Source organism: Eurosta solidaginis, chromosome 2 (genome assembly GCF_040869045.1).
Source record: "Eurosta solidaginis isolate ZX-2024a chromosome 2, ASM4086904v1, whole genome shotgun sequence".
Lineage (NCBI taxonomy): Eukaryota > Metazoa > Arthropoda > Insecta > Diptera > Tephritidae > Eurosta > Eurosta solidaginis.
Genome location: NC_090320.1, coordinates 25,381,025 through 25,407,589, shown reverse-complemented (window position 1 = coordinate 25,407,589; position 26,565 = coordinate 25,381,025). Strand labels below are relative to the sequence as shown.

The window sequence follows — 26,565 nt, the reverse complement described above, 5'->3', positions numbered from 1 at the left end:
CCATTTCGCCTGCTTGTGTTCATCTACATGCGTTGGTTCATATATCTTATTTGGTGGTCGCCGGGATCGAGCTGTCTTATAAGGTCACGTTCTCTCGCTAAACTTGCGGCCTCCGCCGGGAAGTGGGGCCGAATTTCGGGAATTCTACCGGCGGGAATGAAACGAGCCGAGGCGGATTCAATGACCTTACGGAAAGCACGCTCCCTTTGGCGGGAATCAGTCGGAATAGGGAGGGCAGCAAAGCGGTTGTCTGTAAAGGAGTGGTGTTCATCCCACTTTCCTTTTTTAAAGTTAATGAAAGTGCGTATTTCTGTGCCGATGTAGTCGGCGGTACGCTCGAGCGAAATACGTATAGGCAGGTGGTCGGATGCCAATGTTACCATCGGCTGCCAGTTGACGCAGTTTACGAGTTCTGCGCTCACGATTGAAATATCCGGCGAACTGTGACAGCTTCCTACCATACGTGTGGGGACGTCTCCGTTTATTGTGCAGAACGTCGTTTCTTCTATTTGATCCGCCAACATCTCACCCCTACTGTCCGCCCGCAAGTTTGAATGCCATAGATTGTGATGGGCATAGAAATCGCCTAAGATTATGCGATTGTTGCCAGTGAGTAAGGCGCTGATATTAGGGCGGTATCCACTAGCTTTGCCCTCGCCACATTAGTTGTATTGGCAACGACGAGTTCAAAAACCCTCGAAGGCATAAAAAAAAAAAAAAATTATAATAAGTAACCGATATTAATGTTAATCGAGAGTGTAGAGTTTAACCAGGGTAAGGATATTGGTAGCCGCCGTGGTGTGGTGGTAGCATGTTCCGTCTGGCACACCGAGAGTCCTGGGTTCAACTCACGGGTCAAGTAACATTAAAATTTTAGAAAAAAGTTGTTTCAATTTGAAACAAGTTTTTCTAATTCGGGTAACCCCCCGGAAGTGATTTGGCAAACACTCCGATTGTACTTCTGCTATGAAAAGCTTCTCATTGAACATTCATCTTCCTTGCAGATGCCATTCGGAGTCGGCGTAAAACATGTAGGTCCCGTCCCGCCAATTTGTAAAGAAAATGAAAAGGAGCAAGTCGTAAATTGGAAGAGAAACTCGGCTTCAATCTCCTCGGAGGTAAATCGCGCTAAATATTTATTTATTTTATTATTAAGAATATTGGTGTCAAGTACACAAAGTTATGGCGTGGCTGCTCAATACTGAAGACTTCACCATTCCAATAATGTTGTCAAGCAAGGATCCGCGTAGTAAAGTATATCGAGTAATGACAAAACGTTTGAGAATTGTGAAAGTCACTGTCTACTGAATAAAATTTGTGGTAGCACTCGCTTGCATTGTGCCGTAGCATCTATAAGTAAGAAAACGAGAATCTCCGTTTTCTCCAGGCTAACTGAAGCATCGACTGTCTGTTAAGTGCAAGAAAAAAGTGTAAACAAAAGTCAGCTGTTTGGTTTGTATTCGTGTATTCGCAAAAGATATTCACAGTTATCCATTTAACTGAGATAAGATAAATTATAATTTGGCTAGAGATGGTTCGATATCTCACCTTAGCTACACTACTTGCCATTTAGCAATTATCTAAGATTTATCTCTGGAATTTTCTGATGAACTAATAATTTATTACTTGACGATAATATACACAAAACTTTCGTAGGAAAAGTTTATCTTGTTAAACTTAACGTTTATCGGGCAGTAAAACATTTTGAGAATATCACCACAGTAGTGAAATTCACAAACTTTTTTTTAAAGATAATCACAATCACTATATTAACGAATCGATAACTATAACGGGTTCGATATTCAGTAACAATTTTTTATCGATACTCGTTAATATCTCATGAGTAATTTTTCTTAAATAATAGAAGATAATAATATTGTTAACGTATTGCCATTTCACTATTCTTTTAAAGATATTGATAATGGTCACCATCAATGGAAGTTTCTAACTTTTTTACCGGTACGTGCCAACGCTATATAAGCAATCGATAAATATTAAGATTTCTCTTAATCTATGATCAGTAGTGGAATTCACTAACTTTTTTAATAACATTTGCCATCGCTTTGTTTGCCAATCGATAACTATAACGATTTCATTATTCAGAAACTATTTTGTATCGATATTTGTTTATCGACGATCAGCTGTGTTGTTAAATAAACGGCAAGTAAATTGGATGCGTTAAAAATCACGAAATTAATATTTCTGGCATTTTTAGTTAAAAGAGAAGATCGGAACTTTAATAAATACTTTCAAAGACAAAAAGCTGCTTTATTTATAAATCAAATGGCATTTGAGTACTTAGCGTACTTTTCATCACAAGATGAACATTTCACTTCACTTCTTCTCGCATTCGGCTTTTCCATGCAGGTTTAAAAACCTACATAGATCCTGATAATCCTGGAGTTTCCATCAAGTACTCCACCATCTAACTTAGCTGCTCTGCTGTGGTACGGCTTCTTCTGCTATTACTTGTTTACGCCATTCTATTTTAATGTGAGAGATTGGATATGTCGAGAAATATGAAGTTAATACCGCATTTACTTACAGTTTGTTAAAATAGGTAAAAATTTGCACAATAATGACTTTTAAAATCAGCTAGACTACGGAATTTATTTATTTTTGGCACTCCTTTTGTGTTTTTCGCATATCTTAAGTTTCGTTAGACTGTGCTGGCACCTTTCTACTATTAAAACGAAATTTAAATGTTAACTATGTCGAGTCGTAAAAAATAAGTTAGTGAATAGTACAATCGATAAGGCATGCGACAAAATCGTTTATAAAATCTCGACAAATTGCATCGTTATAAGGTAGTGAATTCCACTACAGTTGTGGAAGTCATTAACTTTTTTAACGATTTTCATGCTCGATATATGGGCGAATCGATATCTATAGCGATTTTGATATTCAGTAGTCATTTTTTATCGATATTCGTTGAACTTTGATCAGCTTTAATAGCTAAAGGCTTCATTGTGTATTTCGAACGATAGCTCAGACCAACGATTCGCCTCCATACGATTTCGTTTAGCAGTCGTATTCTCTATCATTTTCGTTCGGCCCTTAGGTTTCTTACCTTATGTCAAACAGGAACGCGAATGTAAATGTCCAATGAAATGTTGCCATCGTCTGACATAGTGCAAATACACTAGCGATTCGTCTATGAGGCGAAACAAAAGTTGCTTACGTAATAGAAAATGAGGCCCTAAATGGAAGAAGATAATTTAAAGATTCTCAACGACATTGGCTGGAATTCCATTACTCTTCAATTTTAACTAATAATTATGGTAACTTCGTTAGCAATGTTAAAAGTGAGTTGGTGAATAGCATAATCGTTATCGTTAGCGAAAAGTCGTTAGTTAAAATCTTGACAAGTCGCATCGTTCAATATTGGTGAATTCGCCTACAGATGTTTTTCTTGTTCATCGCTCATTACAGTGGGGGCGATTCATGTTGTGACTGTTGTAACTGAAAATACTTCTAATAGAACTGCAAATCATAACAATGAAAAAATCGTAAGCGATTATTTATCCAGTCATTACTTCTTAATGTTAACTCTCACAACGAAGTTAAAAATACAATATTTGACAAATACCTATAGCCATCATGCCGCTTCAAAAGAAATCGTTTTCACCGACTGATGATAAGCTTTATCAGCAAAGCCGGTAACAACTTTTTACACGGTTAAACCACAAAATCGAAATGCGTATATTAGGGCGGGTCAAATTGTATGGGGAAAAATTGGGGGAAAAAAACCTCAGGTGCATATCCAGTTTCTGAATCTATGGGTCATACTAAGTAATATTTTGGAACCATAGGTCTGAAATGAATTTCGAGCCTCCCTAATTTTGTTAGAAAATTTTATATCCCAATTCGAATCCGAATTTGACATTTATTTTCATGTATTTCTTTTGTGAGAGCCGCTATTCGGATTGGGATATAAAATTTTCTAACAAAATTATCCGATGGACAATATGACTCAGTATGACCCATAGATTCAGAAACTGGATGTGCCTTTTCAACAATAAATTTGACCCACCCTAGCGTATATGCTTAGGCATGTAAACCAGTAATTTTTACAGTTCGTAAGTACTCATCAGAAAGCCAATAGGCTTTCGATCTCTTATTGACAAAAAATATTGATTAAAACTATATTTATTACCGATTAGAAGTATAGTATTAATTACTTTGTATTTGTATTTGCGTGTAAATGTATAAGGAAATTTGCGAATTGTTTTTTTACCGGCTTATAGATAGTAAACATGTTTAGCAATTTTTTAATTGCATTCATAAAATATAAGTGCTGTTAAGACGTTAAATTACAAAATATTTAAATACGTAAATTCGTAAGTACAAAAAGTACACAGAAAAAACGAGCTTATGCAATATGTATAACATATTTATCGATATATCGACAATAACGAGTGATCTATACTCGATACCAAAAAGGAAGAATAAGAAAAATACTGTTATCACGAATTTGGTGCTTGAGCGCCGCTCTCATATGTGCTCTTTATTTGTTGATATTCAAGTAAACGATCGGCGCCATATTCCTGGAAGAAATAAAAAAAATTTCAAGTTTTGAAAAAGCTACATGTAAAAGTTACAAGGTTCGAATGAAATCGAGCATTATATTGTGGCGAATATTAGCATTTCTAACATCACTATGCTGTTAATAAATAACACAACAACAAAAAAAAGCAAGCAGCCGCTTATGTACATGTACACATTAAAGCAAGCAGCCACACTTATGTATGTACAAAGCAACGAAGAATATTCCACACACATAACCAGCAGCTCGAACCGAAGAGATTATTTCACATACATAAGTATATGTAGCCGTCAGCTAAGAGAAGAAGATGATACTCGCACATACACACTCATATAGCTAGAAGAAAAACATAAACTACAGATATATATGTATATAGCTAAATAAACAAACATGAGATGCAACTGATCTAGAAGGCATGTTTGTGAAATGTCTAGACCTAAGCAGAAATGGGCTAACGAGGTAACCGAGAGTATAAAAGCAGCGCAAGCTGAGGAATCAGTAATGGGTTTGATTTAAACACGCTATTAGTGAAGTATAATTGTAGTTGTACTTCTACTCCCAAAGTAGTCTAAATAAAGACCATTTTCCAATACTGAATATTGGAGTTATTTACTCGACAGCTCGGTGATCTAACGTTAACAGAAGGTGCATAATTATCAGGATCCCCGCAAAAATCGTTTCAATATGTATACCCAGCTGGTTAGTTTAAGTATATCTTACGAATCATATGGTGAACCTCACCCACAAACGCAACGTAATTCCCTTTCTTTTTGAGTTACGCCAATGAGTTCAGTCTAGGCTCCAGAATGGCAAAAGACACAAAATTTGTCGATGCGTGATTATGCCCTGGCATACGTAACGTATGTCCTTAATTCGATGTGTCTCCAAATGACAGCAAACCATCTTTTCAATTGAAATGTGGAACCAACGCCTCAACACCAACTTCCCTATGGTCCACCCCTGATCAAACTGCTACTTTCCTTGGACTCCCGTTAGAAAAATTTGATGACAATTTATGAGTGGTTGCACCCATTAAATGTGGCAAAGCACTGTTAATACAACAATAACAACAATATGTGTGTTTATATTTTATGTGTTTGTATGCGACTTACTCCTAAAGATACCCACATGTGGGTAGTCTTATCAACTTTTTTGACTATTGCAGTGTCTATAACAGGAGTTCTATGATACAGAAAAAGAGCGTCGATTGTTGGCTATCTTCAAAAAGTGAGAGAGAAGATTTAAGAAACAGTTGCTTGTTCTTTTGGCATGTATATTTTAGATGTTGCACTTGTCTTTTCAACAATGGTTGCGGTGCTAGTGAAGAACAGAGACACTTTCCGAAATGGGTAGAAGCAAAATAGTTAAGTCTTCACAATCATCACTTATTAAGGCAGCGAACTTGGTATAGAATTACACGGACAATTGTGAAATATTTAAGATCTGCATGACATGTTTGGACAGAAAAATAATCGAGTTTTCTTTACAAGTTAAAAAATCTGCGTTAAGAGTACTTGCAGGCTTCATCACAGGCTACTTTGGTATCGCACTGATGCTTCGACTATGGCCGATACCAACGTGTTCTCTTTGCTGAAATAGCCAGAATGGAGAGGAGGAGAAAAAATCGTTTTATCACTTCCTTTGTCAAGGTTGCCGTAGTGTGGTGGCTGCTAGCTCGCCTAGCCCACAAAAAGGGCTCGAGGCCCGCAAAATGCAACATAAAAATGATGTATATTAACCGGTTTTCCGTCATCCCCTGACAAATTTGGTTGGGAGACAACCCGGGTTTGCCTTGTGTCATCTTTGGTGATATTTTTCGTCCAGAAGAGTCTGATAATCTTGTCTTAAAGCTTAAAAATCCCGGGAAGTGCATAAAGCATTTCCTATTTCCACGAAACCACAAAAAGGGAGTATACAAAAAATTCGCAATAGATAGACATGGCTCTCAATCTTACCAAATCACGCCCTGAAACAACTTTATTCATTACGAATATCAAACGAAAAGTATGTCTTATCGCCCGTCCTGAGAAGGAAGAGGTGATCACCTGCATAAATTAATACAAAATACCTCTGATTACTCCACTAAAGCGAAACGGAGTTCCCATAAACTAAGCAAGAGAAGTTCGTTGTGGCCCTCTGTATTTGCAGGCCAGCCGTTAGCAAGAGGCAATGTCTTAGTATTCGATCCGAAAATAACTCTTGCCAACAGGAGCTACTTTGGACTGAGGAGACAGTCTTGACGAAAAAGATCATGCTCTAAAAAAATTACGCTCATCACATGCTATATAGCTCGAAGTCATGGGCGGTTCTAGGGAGCATCAGCTGACTCTTGAATCATTCGAAAGGAAAGTTTTCCGGAAGATTTAGGGTCCTTCCTGTACGTGATGTCGACGACGAGTATTGAACAAGTTATGCTATGTAAGCTTTACGCAGATATGAAGATAGCGCAGCGAATAAAAGCCCATAGGCTTCGCTGACTAGACTGATGACCAACTAGAATAAAGCTCTAAACACCGTATTATAACTCAAATGTTTGAACACAGCTGGGCAGAAGACAAGCTCATTTCATCTCGGGTTCGGAAGTAGTCATCCTTGTGGACATAGGGTGCCATAGGAACTTAGATTTCTGTCCAGCAGCGCGGGACAAGCACGTCAAGGAAGCCTTGATTGTCCTCCCTTGGCGCTTCCAATTCAGTTATTGATGGCGTGACTTGTTACGAAACCGCGAAAGTCACTTAGGTGGTAAAGCGCCTATTAAATAATGAACTAAGGCCATACTTAGCCGTCATATTTGCCGACCGATCTTCAATATGATAGTTATACCTATTCTGCTGCACGACCCCCACGTACGGGACAGAGAGACAAGTTAGGGTACGTTCGAGCCAAAATTTTCCCTAGAAAAGACGCTTTGATACTCCATGATAACACACGAAACTATCCAACTCATTGGGAAATGGGACCTTAACCCAGCTTGTTGATTACCTAGACAAAATTGACTCAGTAAGGATCTTAAAAATTATCGAAACATATATCTCCCAAAAAGGGTAGAGAGGTGTAGTTAATAGATCCGTAGTTCGTAGAAGGCAGAGATCCTTAGTTCGTCCCAGTCTAGATAAGGTTTGAAGGCATGCTCCTTTCTCAATTAATAAATCTGTGATAAGATCACCACCCTTATCCATTTTACCCCATCCTTTCTTCATCCTAGACCCATAGGTTAGCTGATATAGATTGTGCTACTTCACAGCTGGGTATACGAAATCTACATTCCATTACTTACCCAATAACCAAACTCAATGGTGGCAAGCGTCATCACAATACTCCACATACCCCAATGTAAATGTGAGAACATCGAAAATAGACGCACTTCATCATCCATGCTATCCAACTCTTGCTGTGTGGGCATATACTTTGGTAAACTTTCGTTAATTTTACGTAAATAGGCGATATAGAAACGTTGCCGTTGTTCTTTTGTGGGATAATTTTGTTTGCGTTGATAATAGAAAGGAGCTACTGGATTGCTATAATCGAATGTCCATTCTATAAAATGATTAGCAAGATCGAAGCTACGATAATTGTAAGCGCAGTATTCAAAGTCTATAATTTGTAAATCTGGTTCATCATTGTCATCATCATCATCATCATCTGTATTGTAAGTTTCATCATGGGTCACTGTACCATTTATATGCGTCGTTCTAAGAAAGATAATTTTTAAAGTTATTTACGTACCATAAATATAGAGATATCAAACAAAGAAAAATAATAATAATAATAGGAAAATTTTCCAACCTTTTTAATCACAACTTGTTTTCTGAAGCAAGTAAATATGCAGATTTTAAGCATAAGGGTGATTTAAAAAAAATTTCTTAATTTTTCAAATTTGAGTTGTGTCTCGAAATTTTTCACTTCTGAAAGTATCGGCAAATCAATATGCGTCCCAGTTTGATAGCTCATCGATAGCTTATTCAGGTTCCGAAGTTATGAAATACTTTGAAACTGGTGTTGATAATTAATGTGTAAACTATAAAATTGTCAAGGTTTGGAATATATTACAGAATGACGTTGGTAATCAACTTGAGAGCTGTAAATTTCTCAAAGATTGAAAACTATTAGAGAATTTTGTTGGTTATCAATTTGAGAACTTTATACTTCTCAAAGGTTTGAGCTGGCAGAGAATGATGTTTATATTCAACTTGGGAACTATACATTTCCTAAAGGTTGGAACATATTAGAGAATTATATTGCAAATCAACTCGAGAACTATATATTTCTCAAAAATTTAAGCATCTTAGAAAATACTGTTGGTTATCAACTTGAAAAATTTACATTTTTCAAATGTTTGAGCATATTTGAGAATAATGTTTGAGAACTAAAAATGTATCAAAGGTTGGAGCGTAGCAAAGAATGATATTTGTAATCAAATCGAGAACTAAAAATTTCTCAAACTATATTTTTCTCAAGGGTTTTAGAATTATTATAGAATGGTGTTGAGAATATTCATTTCTCAAAGGCTATAGAGAAATACGAGTTTGATATTGGCGGGAAGTAATTCAAATAATCATTTCTCAAAGACTTTAGAAAAACAGGAAAATGATATTGGAGATAAACTCGAGAGCTATAAATTTCCAAAGATTGAAGAATAATAGCAAAGGTTGTTGGAAGTCGACTCCAAAACTATTAGTTTCTCAAAATTTCCTAAACGTTGGAGAGTAATGGCAAAACTATCTTGGAGAGTTGCTTGGGAACTATAACTTCCTCAAAGGTTAGAAAAAAATTTAAGTATAATGTTGGTTATCAATTGCATCGCCATAAGTGTTACAAAATTTTTCAAAGATTAAAAAGAATGCTTAGAAAATGGTGTTGACGAACGGGACTGTCTTCGGTTGCGCCAAAGACCTCATATCGTTCATGAATGGAGCTGAATAAAAATGTGTTGACATTTCAAAAATTCACAAAATCTCAACAATCAGTTGTATGGGATAAATATTATATATATAACCGATCTTGACGAGTTTTCAGGGAATAGCTTATGACAATGTGTAAGCATCTTGTGAAATTTCAAGTTTCTTTTTGAGACTCGTGACACACTTAATATACCATTTAATTTTAATGAAAGGTACAAATATTTGAAGAATATATATGTATGTAATTTTTTTTCTCAAATCACCCCAATGTTGTAAATATGCTTTCACTATCTACATACTAACCTCTTTCCATTTGTCTTATCACTACTGGTGTTATTCGAATTGGGATTTGCAAATAGTATATTGCCCTCTTGCATATCATTGTGACAGAACATTACTTTGTAATTGCCCTTATTGATGACCGATTGTAGCCAGTTCATTTCTTTGCGGAAATCGATTTTTTTTATTGCATTCACTATAGCTTTCTTATCACCCCTAATAAAAGTGAAAAGAATTAAATATGATTGTCATTACTTTGCAGTAGGGATGAATATTCAAACTAAAGAGCTACACTAGACTTGGTACGGATATTCTAAGACTATATTACGATATAGACTAAGAGGTAGCAGCTGACTTCAACTGTAAAGCATCGCAGGTAACAGATCTTTTAGCTACCCAGTTCAATAAGAATTGAGATTTGATGTACATATGTATAGGTTAAGTTAGGTTAAGAGGGCGTGCGTGAGTATTACCCACACTTCCACTCGGAGACATTTTTGTCCATTGTGAGTGCTATCAGTAAGTACATACAGGGTGGTGGAAAATTCGTTTAGACCCATTACCTCCTAGTGGTCCTCAACGAACCACTTGCTTTCCCTGATGAACCCAAGAAGAAGCGAGACGTCCACCTTCCCAACCTTTGCCAGGCTGTCGAAGAAGCGTGAGCCCAGAAATCGGGCCTTCTTCTTTGACATCGGCAGAGAAAGTGGTAGATCGACTCCTTTTCCTCCTCATCCTGACAGCTTCTGCAGAGGGAGCTTGTTGGTCTTCGCCACCGTCGGAGCATTGGTGCGATAGCACAATGACCTGTGTTGACACCCGTAAGTACCCTCACCGCAGATTTGTTCATTTTGAGAAGGAAGCTGGTGCCTTTTCTATCCAAGCATGGCCATAAGGACCTTGAGACTTCGCAGTCAACCCTATTGGTGCATAGCAAGTCCGTTGCCCTGTTCTCATATTCGTCGAGTCTCCCAGCGGCGGTATACTTAACTTAAACTGTAAACTTATTTCATCATTGTGCCATCTTCGGTGTCATTTCTGTTCTGTCAATATTTAAAATTTTTTATAATTGGATATTCTGACGCAGGTACTGTCAAAATGAGTGTTTGTATGTGCGCATTATATATGTTTGTATGTTTAAATGCAAAACAGTGCATACAAATAGATCAGGATGAGCAATGGCACTGAAGACGGCAAATGGACGAAACCGAGTTCAATGCTAATCCAATGTTCAGATTTGTGTAACAATCAAAGCACCAACATTGTCTCTACATTCATTATTATACTCACCAATCACTTCGTGATAAAATACCATCAACTGTTTTCAGCCATCGATCCATACAATTCCACATCCATTCGGGTTCTTTTGATACTGGTATATTCAGGACATGTATTTCAGCCATTTTTTCGGCAATTTTCTTGGAAATTTTCGGCTTTGCCAGTTCATGTGTGAGTAAAGCACGTGCCTGAAATTACAAAAAAAAAAAAAAAAACAAAGATGACTTTATTGGACCTAATTACTTGACTTTTAGCTTGTTAGTTATTTGAACTTACATTTAGATATTGCTCAAGACGTCCCCCAGGAAAGATACCATATAATTTGGGTCCAAAATTACGTTCGCTAAGTAACGCAAATATAACAGATTCTGTAATCATACCACCTAAAGCATCATCGTCACCATGGGCTTCACCATAGATGCGGAGTAATACCTAAATAAAAGAAATTAAAAATTTAAGCTTTAAAAACGGAACATTAGGGGTACACTCAATAGCCCTTGCAATGTTCAATGAAGCGAGCTGTATTTTTAAAATAAATGATTGTACTGGGTAGATTTTGATTGACAATTAATTTGCCTACATTTGAAATATTGTACTCAGATCCTCATTTTTGCCTTTCTTTTCTTGTGACGCTCTTCTTCTTTCTACCTATCCTTCTCTTCGTAATTTTCTTCTTCTTCTACTGCCTTTTTCCTGCACCCTTCCTCTGCAATCACTTCCTTTGTTCTTTGCGTAAAATTGAACTAGCCGATCTGTGAGGACCCACATAGACTGAATGAGTCCATAGTTTATTTAACGACCAAACTGAAAAGCTCTATCAAAAACCAGGACCTATGTTATAAAAGACATTCGTCCTCTTGGCATATACTATAAACTTTCTGTGGCGTATGCTACTTGCTGCTTCTGGATCAAATTTTGTTCACAAAAATGGGTTTTGTCGGACAGATAAACCTTAAAGGAAGATATCTCAATCCTACAGATGCCATCCTTGGGGCGACTAATATATTGTATATTGGATCGACTTTATATTATCGTTTGTCAAATTTTTTTTTAGAAATAAACCGTTTTCAGCGTTGTGCCATCGTCCGTGTCATTTCAAGTTCATAATACTGAAGATGGCACAACATCGAAACCGATAGGCCATCAAATCGAACCAAATTCCACCATCTTTAAAAAAAAAAGTAGGAATTTTCCCTTTTGGTAAGAAGGATTGCCGGAGAAAGACAATTCGCAGATAGTTACCAGAAGAAACTCCGCAAATAATGGATTTCGTATATTCGAAAATCTACCGAAATGTGGACGCTGAAACAGTATTCTAATCGGCTACTTGGATATCGCGGACAATTTGACACCAGTTCACATTGTGTGTGTTTCAAAGGTAAGGTGGGGTTAGGTTAAGCTGATTGGTCCGTGTAGATTTCAACTTAACTCTGGAACACTTCTAAGCCTAATCTAATGTCGTGAGGTTTTCGATAAAAACCATTAAAGATGTCACAACGCCAAAACTGTATTGTCTTCACAGAAAATTAGACGAAGAATGAAAATACGTTTCAATATCCAGTTATCTCGCTATGCCTTTATTTGTGGAGCTGTAGAGAGAATGGAATGGAAAAAAATATAGCTTCACAAGCATCTCCTTATTGAGTTTCCATCACAAATTGGCTTTCTTTTATCATCCCTAGGTGTTCTCTACTGTGATTTTCGTGTGAAGTAACACCTTTTAACTTGAATCCAATTCGAAACTAAAGGATGTCCTTCGCAGCGCTATTGATCCCCTCAGTCATTGCAAAAAGATTCCTTTATCGTATTCCCAACACTCCAAGTCCTGTCTACGCTTTTAATGTTGTTTCGTTTGAAGGAAGGCTTTATAAAAATTTAGCTTATATGGATCTTGATATATCGACACCATTTTTCCGGGAAACGGAACAGGGATAGACTGTGACTGGGACTGGGGCTGGGACTGATAGTAGGACTGAGACTGGGATTTGAACTTAGGCAGGAACTGTGAATAAGGGAGGAGGAGAAGAATAAAAAAACTAGAGAGAAGAAGGAAGGAGAAAGAGACTGAGAAAGAGATAGACTTAGACGAAGATAGAAAGATAGAGATAGCTGCAGCAGAAAAGGAGTGAGGAAAAAGAGGGAGAGGGAGAAAGAGACACAAAGAAAGGGAAAGACAGAGGGAGGAGTCAATAAAAGGATACGGAAAAGGGGGAGAGAGGAGAAGGGAGCATAAGAGGTAAACACTTCTTAAGGGTTACACAGATAGACTAAAGTTAGGTCAGAACAGCTTCTGCCGGATCTGCTAGTTTTAAAAATAGTTTGTATAATAATCTGTGGTATCAATCAAGTGACTAATGAGTTTATGAATTTCTTATTGAAATTCATTGGCGCTTAACTTTTAAATTTAAGTTCTGCATAATTAAATAAAAAAATGACTCACCTCATTTGGTTCGTTAGTACATTGTCTGGCTGCTAATGATAATTGCTCGTGATTATTTTTGTTATTGTTATTATTATTATTAATTATATTATCACCGGAAATTAACTCATTATTATCATCGAGTAATTGAACATAATTCTCAGAGCTTTGAGATGCTGTGCTATTGTTTGGACACTCTCGTATATTATTATGATTAGTCGGAAGACTTATATAATATAGGAAGTTGCTTAAGCCGCCACTGTAAAAAGGAAATTTTATTTATTTTTTTATGAATTAAGAAATAATTTTTTTTATAATCAAAAAATATCACATAAATCACTATCTCACTTTATCTTTATACTCACTTAATCTTTTTAACCGTTAAATCAGCCGGGCTGATCGTTTTCCATCGCCCAGTCAAATAATCGCGGCATAAACGTGCAGCAAGCTCGCGTATCTCCTCGATAGAGGCCTGCAATTAAAATTATTTTGAAATAAACAAATGTTCACAAATTAATTATATTATGGCCTAAATCTCATTAGCAAGGTATGTAGCGATTTATTTATAATTTTATTTAATTAAAGATAAAAAAAATTGATTTGTATACGAATAAACAATTTACATAAAGGGTGACCTATTTAGAGCTTGACAAGAAAACTGTTGATCAATCGTTAAGTCATAACTTTCGGAAAGCACCGTGGAGCATTTTTGATCCACTCATAGGAACACGATATCGAATACAAAGTATCGATCATATCAAGTATCGCTCTACAAGAATCGGGTACCCAGTAGTATCGCATCAAAAAGACTCGATACTCAAAGTAGCAATACCGAATTGACAAGACATATGTGCGGATCAATAAATCACTTCGAAACGAGATCTTAATATATATTTGGATGTGTAAAATTCATATTGCATAGGGACGGATTTACAAAAAAACGCTTTGCTAAGAGCTTCAAACTGTAAAACAAGAGGTCCCATCTTTTCGGTTGGAACAAAAAACTTAAATACCCTGTATCGAATCGCGCAAGTTCCGAACTAGCGCAGAACTGTCGCTTCAAGAGACAGTACAAGTTCTAATTCTCTACACTCTTAGTACTTTCAACTAACACTTTTAACATTAAGGAGACTCGCTTTGTCTTGCAAAGTGCACGGATTGCACGAATTGTTTATATCCTACGACAAAATATGCAAGACTACAAGAGCACCCCATTGCAATGTTATAGCATGCATCAGTACGAAGCAGGCATGCTTAACCAACGAACCGATATCATTTCGTTACGATAATTAACGTTAATAAACGAAACAAAGTCATTTCGTTTCGTTTATTAACGTTAAAAACGTCAAATTAACGAAATGATTTCGTTTCGTTTTCTGCCATATCAAAACGGAATCAAATCGTTTATGTTCATTATTAATTTCAAACTATGCTGGCAAAGCTGATTGATGGCGGAGTCATTAAAGGTGAAAGCAATAGCCAAGCTGATTGCAACTTTTCTCATGAATTTTGACAGTACGAACATTTCTCAGAGTGTTTTTGACATTACCACCAACGAATTACACAAACAAATTATATGGAGTTTGTGTGTGTATGTGCGGTCGTTGTTACCACCTTACGGCTTCACCATGGCTATAGCATTGCCAGCACAATTCAAACATAAAGTATCACGTTTTTGTTAACGTTTTTAACGTTAACGAAAGCTTTTCGTTTCGGATAAAAACGAGATACAATTTATCTTGATAATTTCTTTATCGATAATATTTCGAAGTGTTTCAACGGAAACGGTGGAAATTTTTTGATAAACGATTAGCTTAACGTTAAGGTGCATCCCAGGTACGAAGTGTCAAAAAAAAAATTTGGCACATAAAATAACAAAATGCGACGAAAATATATAAAAACAATGCTTACCTTTTTGTGAGTGAATTTAGAGCGTTGAAAGGAATACCGTTGAAGCAGGGTTGATTTTCATTTCCTATCACTCGTTGCACGAAATTTACAAAGCTTTGAGTGCACTATAATTTGCACGAATTGCATATAATTTTTGCGTTTATTTTGTTGTTGTGACTTTACAATCCATGCACCGTTTGCTTTTACCGACATTTTGAAAGCATAGGGGGTTTGAAATAGTCGCTGGCTTTGAGCTGAGACTTCAGCACTGCGGTTACAAATAGCCAACTAGCACCAATTCGGAAGTAAGCATTAAACCCTTAGTGCAAAATTGTTACTCTGTGGGACTGTCTCCCTGTTTTTGGAGTATTGCGATTGAATTAGAGAAGCCATGTAACTATTAAACTACAATCAATGCACTCATATGCATCGATAGGCTCTTAAGAAGAAACCAAATAGAACATGAATCGAATTTAAGCGGCAAAGCAAGTGTAAATTTGTCATCGACAAATTTAGCAAAAATCAATCATAGAACATATGATGTTACGACGATGCTATGTATGCCATAGCTCAATTTATATCTATCCAATATTAGGTACTATAAAAACTAATGGATTATCTTAAAGACATCGACTTATAAGAATTACGTTTCATTTAACTAAATATGTACATGAGTAAACTAAATAAAAAAGTAGGCAAAGAAAAGCAACCAAAACAAGTAAGGACGGGGCCGTCGTTGGCTGTGCCGATGATCTCATATCTTTCATGAATGTTGCTGAGAAATCCGTTTATTCCATTCGTTGTAAATAAATAAATGTAAGGCGCGACAACCTCCGAAGAGATTTTAGACCGAGCTTCTCTTCCAATTCGCGTCGTGCTCCTTTTAGTTTTTCCTACAAATCGGCGGGACATATTCGTAGTATATACTGTAACGAAGTTAGGGAAATTCCGCTTATTTGTAACTTCTGCTAACGTTCGAATCGCTTTACTGTTAAATAAATCAGTCCAATATTCTGCATTGCAAAATGGTCTTTATTAGACTATTTTGGGTGTAGTACAATTATACTTCACAATTAAATTTCACTTCGAAACTGATAGCGTGTTTAAACCAAACTGATTACTGATTCCTCAGCTTGCGCTGCTTTTATACTCTCTGTTGCCTCGTCTGCACATTTCTGCAAAGGTCTAGACGTTTCACCTTCTAGAATCTCCTGCTTGGTACATGTATATTTGTAGTTTATGCGTTTCTCATAGTCATATGCGTCTGTATCTATGAGCAACTACTTCGGCTGATGACCACATGTGTGTGTGTGAGAGATCACTTCGTTGTCTTGCACATAAGTGCTGCTAGCTTTAATATGTACATGTATATAGAAGTAGCTGCTTCATATTTTTATTGTTGCGTGATTATTTACTAACAGCCTAGTGATGTCAACATTCGCCACAATACTACGAATGCAAGCATTTGGTAAAATTTTAAGCTTCTAGCTGTTCAAATCGGGCAGAAATTACGAAAAGGTTATCATCTCAGGAATCGGTAGTATGGGTATAGTTCACTATATATTCGACCGATATTTGACATTTTTTTCATACAAAAAAATATGCCATGCCCGAAAGCTTCTGGTGAAATGTGAAGCTGCTATCTGATAAATTGGGAATGATATAACAAAAAACCCTTTTTCTGAAAATCGGTTGTATGAGGAATATATACTACAGTGGTCTGATCCGGTCGGTTCTGAGAAATGTCTAATTGGACACCAAAATATACCTGCTCACTAAATTTCATCTCAACGATTGAGAGACAAGTTTGCATTCAAACAGACAGACGGACGTGACTAAATCAACTGCGATTGTTATCGGGTATACTTATTGGTGGTTCTATCTCCTCTCTTTAAGGACTTACAATTTTGAGAACAATTTTTGAGCCGAGAAATTTTTTTTAGATCCGGGGAATAGTATAGTGGAAATAATATTATTTCGCGTTAATTGGCTCAGTTTGTAGCTACACAGGTGAGGCCACGTTATACAACTTCACAAAAATTATATTTGGAGTCGTAAATAATAACGGGTCTTCGGGGAGTGTCCTTATCGCTACAACAGCAACAACAACAGGCCAACCGGCTTAACAATGGGGCGCTATCGACGCGATACAGTATCGCCACTGCATTGGCGCACATTTCTATTTTCCTTACCTACAGTCCACTCCAAGCCAAATACTGCACGTTTCAGTTAAGTATGAACTCGTGTATCATCACTCGTCTCTGATTAAATCAAAATATATACATATGTATTCCGACTAATCGAGATAACGCAAAGATATTAGCACTTTGCAAATTATTTTGTTTAATCTTATTATTGCCTTATCGTTAAGCTTTTCCACTGTGCGAGCTACAGGGATTGTAGCTATCGTATGCAGCCTTAATAGCTGGAGCAGTTAGGTGGGGCTTTCAAGGAAACATAACTGATAGTATTACGGCTATGCCACTATAATTATCGGTATTTATATAAATTGAAGGGGGTACAGCGGCACTGAGCAGTAAGGGGCGACGAAAATTAGGGGTTAGTTTAGAACATTCATGTTGTTCCAACCATGTTTTGTTCGAGACACACTGACAGGAGTGTAATCGTCTTAAGCACAAATATTTTCAAACAGACGCAGTACCAGTCTCTAGGGGTTAGAATACACGCCCAGTTTTTATACACAGTCAACCGTCTGTCCTTCCGCTCGGCCGTTAACACGATAACTTGAGCAAAAATCGATATATCTTTACTAAACTCAGGGGTTTTGTAGCCTAACCGTCTCGAGGTGTTGTCAACCTCAAGAACTCATGGAAATCCTGTTTATATATCAGGTGAATCTCTGTCGATATCAAGTCTCTCACAGAAGCAGAGGGAAAATAACCTAAAAGGTTCATAGTGGTCATATCTAATCGTTCTCGAAATGGTCGCGCTTATACCTTAATGGTGATAAGTATCATCAACATCGATAAAGCTTCCTAAGACCTTCGGGAGTCTCCTTATCGCTACAAGAAGAAGAAGAATAAATCAGCTTAAGTTCGACACTTTCCCGCAGTGAGAGGATAGGCATTGAACCGGTTCAAAACTGAGAAAGCTATATTGGATTGGCAAATGAAACTATTGTTATCATAAGTGAAAGGCCGGACGTACTGAAGGTTTTTCCTGTCTAACCTATAGTAGAAGTAGCATCTACCAGTTACCAACGCCCCAGACGGAGCTGGTATGAACAGCCATATCTCTCAATGGACGCAATGCTGCAAAAAGGGCAATACAAGCTAACATGGGAACAAGACCGGGAGGGGTTCTTTCACCGTTTCTGTGGGTCTTCGCATTAAACGGGATCCTATTAAAGCTCAATAAAAATAATGTCGTCATCGTTGTATGTGGTCTGTTCCCCTCTATTTTAAGTGAAAAACTAATACTACCCAGGAGAGTCAAGTACCTGTGCGTCATAATAGGCCGGAACCTTAGCTGTAAATCTTATATCCAAAGGCCTATATAGAGGTAACAGGTGCACGCAAATTTTCTAAAATAGACTGTTGCGTTGTCTTCTCTGGTGTATTCTCTGAGCAACTAAAGAGGGCGTTATCAGAGCATCTTCCCAAATCGGCTAGTATCTTGCACGTGGAAGTTATAGGTATAGAGGGCCTGTACGCTCCTACTAGAGGAATTAGTGAGAAGGCGCGAAGTATGCATTTACTCCACCACTTTGTCTACGACTACCGCAGCAGCTGCAAGAAGTCGCTCCAAGACGCAGCTAACTTCGCAAATTTAACGTTTATATGGGTGCCCGGTCATAGGAACATTTAGGGCAAAGAGAAGGTAGACGAGCTTGAAAAGGGAGGGGCTCTGTGGAGCCTGTTGAGCTTCATCATCAACTCACATCGATCAAAAGTAACATACATAGCAGATTCCAGAAGAAAACTGTGTTAACGGAAAAACGGTGTTACTTCTCGGACAAATTTGGCCAACTAACGATAACAGGGGAACAGAGGACCTGGTAAATGAAAAGAAAATATATCTTAAGCAGAGGCGGATCCAGGGGGCGAAGCCAAGGAGGAAACACCGCCCCCCTGATCAGGAACTTACGAGAATATAAAGGTTTGTTTTAATTACATATAAAATTTCAAAACTTTTAGCTTTTATGTATGTATAATTTATAAGATCGTCGGCCACTATTTCATGATCACGGTTGCAACACCACATCTTTTTTCTGGACGAAAATTCCTTTTGAAAAAACAAAAAAAAAAGGACCAATATTATTAAAATGTCACAAAAAAATTATTTATATAGGCCTTCGCAAATTTCAGTCCCTACATCGCGTTAATGTGTTACTATTTGGCAGCAGTAATACATTCACGCCAGGAAATCTACATTATTTTGGGAATTGTGGCACGCTCTGACTTATACTATATATAATTCTACATAAAGATAAAAAAAAATGTAAAATAAAGTCAACCTATAGTCCTTTGGGCAGCTCTTAGTAGTTGATGGAACCTATCTTCCTCCGGTCCGAAAATCGGTTAATGCAGCAGAAATTTTTTGAAAGTCGAGGGCTCGTACTTTATGAACAATGTGGAGAGTTGCTTAAATGTGGATACAGTTTTAGTATTTTTCAGCTAAGATAACTAATAAAAATAGTCGTGAATTAGCCTAATTGACACATTTATAATGTTTCAAAACCTGTATAAGAGCTTTCAATACACGACCCGAAAAAGCGGAATAATAAGATATCCTTTCCAACAGGCCATTTAGCAAAATGAACCTAGGGTAACCATGGAATGTGTTTGTACGATATGGGTATCAAATGAAAGGTGTTAACGATTATTTAAAACGTAGTGGGCCTTAGTTCTATAGGTGGATGCCATTTCGGGATATCGCCATAAAGGTGGACCAGGGGTGACTCTAGAATGGGTGTTGTACGATATGGGTATCAAATGAAAGGTGTTAATATTTTAAAAGGGAGTGGGCCTTAGTTCTATGGGTGGACGCCTTTTGGAGATATCGCCATAAAGGTGGACCAGAGGTGACTCTAGAATGTGTTTGTACGATATGGGTATCAAATGAAAGGTGTTAATGGGTATTTTAAAAGGGAGTGGGCTTTAGTTCGATGGGTGGACGCCTTTTGGAGATATCGCCATAAAGGTGGACCAGAGGTGACTCTAGAATGTGTTTGTACGATATGGGTATCAAATGAAAGGTGTTAATGAGTGTTTTAAAAGGGAGTGGGCCTTAGTTCTATGGGTGGACGCCTTTTCGAGATATCGCCATAAAGGTGGACCAGAGGTGACTCTAGAATGTGTTTGTACGATATGGGTATCAAATGAAAGGTGTTAATGAGTATTTTAAAAGGGAGTGGGCCTTAGTTCTATAGGTGGACGTCTTTTCGAGATATCGCCACAAAGGTGGACCAGGGGTGACTCTACAATGTGTTTGTACGATATGGGTATGAAATGAAAGGTGTTAACGATTATTTAAAACGTAGTGGGCCTTAGTTCTATAGGTGGATGCCATTTCGGGATATCGCCATAAAGGTGGACCAGGGGTGACTCTAGAATGTGTGTTGTACGATATGGGTATCAAATGAAAGGTGTTAATGAGTATTTTAAAAGGCAGTGAGCCTTAGTTCTATGGGTGGACGCCTTTTGAAGATATCGCCATAAAGGTGGACCAGATGTGACTCTAGAATGTGTGTTGTACGATATGGGTATCAAATGAAAGGTCTTAATGAGTATTTTAAAAGGGAGTGGGCCTTAGTTCTATATGTGGACGCCTTTTCGAGATATCGTTACAAAGGTGGACCAGGGGTGACTCTAGAATGTGTGTTGTACGATATGGGTATCAAATGAAAGGTGTTAATGAGTATTTTAAAAGGGAGGGGGCCTTAGTTCTATGGGTGGACGCCTTTTCGAGATATCGCCATAAAGGTGGACCGGAGGTGACTCTAGAATGTGTATGTACGATATGGGTATCAAATGAAAAGTGCTAATGAGTATTTTAAAAGGGAGTGGGCCTTAGTTCCATAGGTGGACGCCTTTTCGAGATATCGCAATAAGGGTGGACCAGGGGTGACTCTAGAGTGTGTTTTTACGATATGGGTATCAAATGAAAGGTGTTACAGATTATTTAAAACGTAGTGGGCCTTAGTTCTATAGGTGGATGCCATTTCGGGATATCGCCATTAAGGTGGACCAGGGGTGACTCTAGAATCTGTGTTGTATGATATGGGTATCAAATGGAAGGTGTTAACGATTATTTAAAACGTAGTGGGCCTTAGTTCTATAGGTGGATGCCATTTCGGGATATCGCCATAAAGGTGGACCAGGGGTGACTCTAGAATGTGTGTTGTACGATATGGGTATCAAATGAAAGGTGTTAATGAGTATTTTAAAAGGGAGTGGGCCTTAGTTCTATAGGTGGACGCCTTTTCGAGATATCGTCACAAAGGTGGACCAGGGGTGACTCTAGGATGTGTGTTGTACGTAAGGGTAACAAATGAAAGGTGTTAATGAGTATTTTAAAAGGGAGGAGGCCTTAGTTCTATGGGTGGACGCCTTTTCGAGATATCGCCATAAAGGTGGACCAGGGGTGACTCTAGAATCTGTGTTGTATGATATGGGTATCAAATGGAAGGTGTTAACGATTATTTAAAACGTAGAGGGCCTTAGTTCTATAGGTGGATGCCATTTCGGGATATCGCCATAAAGGTGGACCAGGGGTGACTCTAGAATGTGTGTTGTACGATATGGGTATCAAATGAAAGGTGCTAATGAGTATTTTAAAAGGGAGTGGGCCTTAGTTCCATAGGTGGACGCCTTTTCGAGATATCGCAATAAGGGCGGACCAGGGGTGACTCTAGAGTGTGTTTTTACGATATGGGTATCAAATGAAAGGTGTTAAAGATTATTTAAAACGTAGTGGGCCTTAGTTCTATAGGTGGATGCCATTTCGGGATATCGCCATAAGGGTGGGCCAGGGGTGACTCTAGAATGTTTGTACGATATGGGTATCAAACGAAAGGTGTTACTGAGCATTTTAAGAGGGAGTGGGCCTTAGTTCTATGGGTGGACGCCTTTTGAAGATATCGCCATAAAGGTGGACCAGATGTGACTCTAGAATGTGTGTTGTACGATATGGGTATCAAATGAAAGGTCTTAATGAGTATTTTAAAAGGGAGTGGGCCTTAGTTCTATAGGTGGACGCCTTTTCGAGATATCGTCACAAAGGTGGACCAGGGGTGACTCTAGAATGTGTGTTGTACGATATGGGTATCAAATGAAAGGTGTTAAAGATTATTTAAAACGTAGTGGGCCTTAGTTCTATAGGTGGATGCCATTTCGGGATATCGCCATAAGGGTGGGCCAGAGGTGACTCTAGAATGTGTATGTACGATATGGGTATCAAATGAAAGGTGCTAGTGAGTATTTTAAAAGGGAGTGGGCCTTAGTTCCATAGGTGGACGCCTTTTCGAGATATCGCCATAAAGGTGGACCAGAGGTGACTCTAGAATGTGTATGTACGATATGGGTATCAAATGAAAGGTGCTAATGAGTATTTTAAAAGGGAGTGGGCCTTAGTTCCATAGGTGGACGCCTTTTCGAGATATCGCAATAAGGGTGGACCAGGGGTGACTCTAGAGTGTGTTTTTACGATATGGGTATCAAGTTAAAGGTATTAATGAGGGTTTTAAAAAGGTATGGCCCTTAGTTTTATATGTGAAGGTGTTTTCGAGATATCGACCAAAATGTGGACCAGGGTGACCCAGAACATCATCTGTCGTGTTCCGCTAATTTATTTATATATATAATACCACGAACAGTATTCCTGCCAAGATTGCAAGTGCTTTTGGTTTCGCCCTGCAAAACTTTTTTCATTTTCTTCTACTTAATATGGTAGGTGTCACAACCATTTTACAAAGTTTTTTCTAAAGTTATATTTTGCGTCAATAAATCAATCCAATTACTATGTTTCATCTCTTTTTTCATATTTGGTACAGAATTATGGCATTTTTTTATTTTTCGTAATTTTCGATATCGAAAAAGTGGGCGTGGTCATAGTCGGATTTCGGCTATTTTTTGTACCAAGATAAAGTGAGTTCAGATAAGTACGTGAACTAAGTTTAGTAAAGATATATCGATTTTTGCTCAAGTTATCGTGTGAACGGCTGAGCGGAAGGACAGGCGGTCGACTGTGTATAAAAACTGGTCGTCGCTTCAACCGATTTCGCCCATTTTCACAGAAAACAGTTACCGTCATAGAATCTATGCACCTACCAAATTTCACAAGGATTTGTGTTCGACTTATGGGATTAAAAGTATTCTAGACGAATTAAATGAAAAAGGGCGGTGCCACGCCCATTTTGAAACTTTCTTTTATTTTTGTATTTTGTTGCACCATATCATTACTGGGGTTGAATATTGAAAACATTTACTTATATACTGTAAAGAGATAAACATTTTTATTAAAATTTGACTTTAAACTTTTTTTTTTGCAAATTTTTATTTAACACACATATAATAATAGGAGTAACGTTCCTGCCAAATTTCATCATGATATCTTTAACGACTGCGAAATTACAGCTTGCAAAACTTTTAAATTACCTTCTTTTAAAAGTGGGCGGTGCCACGCCCATTGTACAAAATTTTACTAATTTTCTATTTTGTGTCATAAGGTCAACCCACCTACCAAGTTTCATCGCTTTGTCCGTCTTTGGTAATGAATTATCGCACTCTTTCGGTTTTTAGAAATTTTCGATATCGAAAAAGTGGGCGTGGTTGTAGTCCGATTTCGTTCATTTTAAATAGCGATCTGAGATGAACGCCCAGGAACCTACATACCAAATTTCTTCAAGATACCTCAAAATTTACTCAAGTTATCGTGTTTACGCACGGACGGACAGACATAGCTAAATGAATTTCTTTTTTCGCCCAGATCATTTTGATATATAGAAGTCTATATCTATCTCGATTAGTTTATGCCGTTACGGATTACCGTTATGCGAACAAAGTTAATATACTCTGTGAGCTCTGCTCAGCTGAGTATAAAAATCTGAGTGATGATGACCTTTGTAGATGAGTGTAGATATGTATGTGTGTTTGTGTGAACATTTTAAGGTCACTTTATCTTACTTAAAAATTTGACTTTATGAGCAGCCGCCATGGTGTGCTCCGCCTACCACACCGTAGATCCTGGGTTCACACCGCGAGCAAAGCAACATCAAAATTTATAACCAAGTTTTTTCAATTAAAAAACAGTTTTTCTATGCGCGGTCGCCCCTTGGCAGTGCTTTGGCAAACTCTCCGAGTGTATTTCCGCCATGAAAAGCTTCTCAGCTAAAACTTACAAGCCTTGCCGTTTGGAGTCGGCGTATAACATGTATGTAGGTCCCGTACCGCCAATTTGTAGAAAAAATAAAAGGGAGCACGACCCAAATTAGAAGAGAAGCTTGGTCTAAAATCTCTTCGGAGTTTATCGCGCCTTACGTTTATTTCTTTCTCATTTTACCCCTTTTCTTGTACATCTTTATTTGTTAAAATTTCGCTTACCGTCTTTAAGTTGGACATCGATACTTGGCACTTTGATTTTCCCGATGTTAGACAGTGTTGAGGACGGCGTTGTGTTATCGCCCTGACAACTGCGCACAAATTCGAAAACACCTTTGTCACAGTTGACGTCACTATTTGTTGTTGGTTTTATATTAAGTTTCGTGTTTGTTTTGTTATTCTCTAAATTTTTTTCCAGTTTCTGTTTTTGTTATTATTATTTTTTTTTTCTTACGAAAAGGGGTTGAATAAATCAGGTATTTGTATGGTAATTCAGGTAAAATTTGCACGCAAATGGTAATTTGCTATTGTTGTTGTATCGCTTATTAGCGAAGTTTTGTTTTAGTGAGATTAACATAACATGAATTTCACAATTTTTATAATAGAATTTTTTTAGTTCGAAAATTATAAAAAACTTTCCGTTAAATTTTTGGTCTTGTTTTGTTTGTTGTTTTTTTTCAATCCTTGATTTTGTTTATTCAAATAAAAAGCAAATAAGGTGATTTGTCTTTACGCAATTATGCGGCAAAAAAAGTATTGAGTTGTAAAGAAACACGGAAATAAATAAAGAAACGCTATTATTCTCCGTCACAAGTAAAAACCGAATTCACTTCGTCCACCGCTAATGAGTAACTGAATGTTAAACCCAGGCGAAGCATTTATTTTTGCTAAATGTGAGCAATATAGGAATAATATGTATGTAGGCATGTATATTAGGGTGTTTAAAAAAAAAACCATTTTTATACTAAGCGTGCTTTGCACACAGAGTATATTAACTCTGATTGGAGAACGGTTGATTGTACAGGTATAAAGGAATCGAATTAGATATAGACTTCCATATATCAAAATCATCATTATCGAAAAAAATTTAATTGAGCCATGTCCGTCCGTCTGTCCGTTAACACGATCACTTGAGTAAATATTGAGTTATCTTCAACAAATTTGGCACACGAGCTTATCTGGACCCAGTATAGATTGGTATTGAAAATGAGCGAAATCGGATGATAACCACGTCCACTTTTTATATATATAACATTTTGGAAAACACAAAAAACCTGATTATTTAGTAAATAATACACCTAGAATGTTGAAATTTGACGTGTGGATTGATATTGAGACTCTCGATAAAAATTTTTTAAAAAGGGACATGGCACCGCCCATTATTAATCATAAATCTAAAATCGTTAAACCTATCGTAACAAAATTCGGCAGAGAGGTTGCCTTTACTATAAGGAATGCTTTGAATAAAAATTAACGAAATCGGTTAAGGACCACGCCCACTTTTATATAAACAATTTTTAAAAGGGTCGTGAACGAATAAAAAAAAATATATCTTTGCAAAAAACAGCTTTATATTAATGGTATTTAATTTCCCAAGTGGATTTATAACAATAAATAGGAAAAACTTCAAATTTTAAAAAATGGGCGTGGCACCGCCCCTTTTATGACTAAGAAATTTTCTATGTTTCGGGAGCCATAACTCGAAGAAAAATTAACGGGTCATAATAAAATTAGGTACACAAATTTTCCCTATAGCAGGAAATATTTCTAGAAAAAATGGACCAGATCGGTTAAAGACCACGCCCATTTTTATATAAAAGATTTTTAAAAGGGTCGTAGAGGAATAAAATAAGCTATACCTTAGCGAAAAAGGGTTTTGTATCAATAGAATTTTACTATTAATAAATACAT

The 26,565-nt window shown here is 37.3% G+C and overlaps 1 protein-coding gene across 4 annotated transcripts; it reads right to left on the bottom strand.

The window, feature by feature from the left end:
• Window positions 1-1,448: 1,448 nt before the first annotated feature.
• Window positions 1,449-25,487, bottom strand: LOC137239399 (choline/ethanolamine kinase). Of its 4 annotated transcripts, none has more exons than XR_010949358.1 (9): window positions 24,877-25,487; window positions 13,789-13,895; window positions 13,445-13,682; window positions 11,281-11,436; window positions 11,017-11,192; window positions 9,751-9,942; window positions 7,824-8,238; window positions 2,546-4,547; window positions 1,449-2,483 (listed from the first exon to the last, which is right to left on the bottom strand). XR_010949358.1 is itself a non-coding variant. In XM_067764663.1 (8 exons), exons 1-8 carry the CDS (start codon window positions 24,892-24,894, stop codon window positions 4,467-4,469), a joined length of 1,383 nt encoding a protein of 460 aa, XP_067620764.1. In that variant the 5' UTR covers window positions 24,895-25,487; the 3' UTR covers window positions 1,449-4,466. The 4 variants fall into 4 exon arrangements, 1 of the variants encoding a protein (XP_067620764.1); XR_010949359.1 differs by having other exon boundaries at window positions 1,449-2,683; window positions 3,071-4,547; XR_010949360.1 differs by having other exon boundaries at window positions 1,449-2,680; window positions 3,071-4,547.
• Window positions 25,488-26,565: the final 1,078 nt, after the last annotated feature.

Coding starts and splice junctions, on each gene's coding strand:
- LOC137239399 (XM_067764663.1), bottom strand. Junction 11,437..13,444: donor GTACTAACGAACCAAATGAG/GTGAGTCATTTT, acceptor TCTTTTATTTAG/GTATTACTCCGCATCTATGG. Junction 9,943..11,016: donor ATTTTATCACGAAGTGATTG/GTGAGTATAATA, acceptor CACTTTTATTAG/GGGTGATAAGAAAGCTATAG.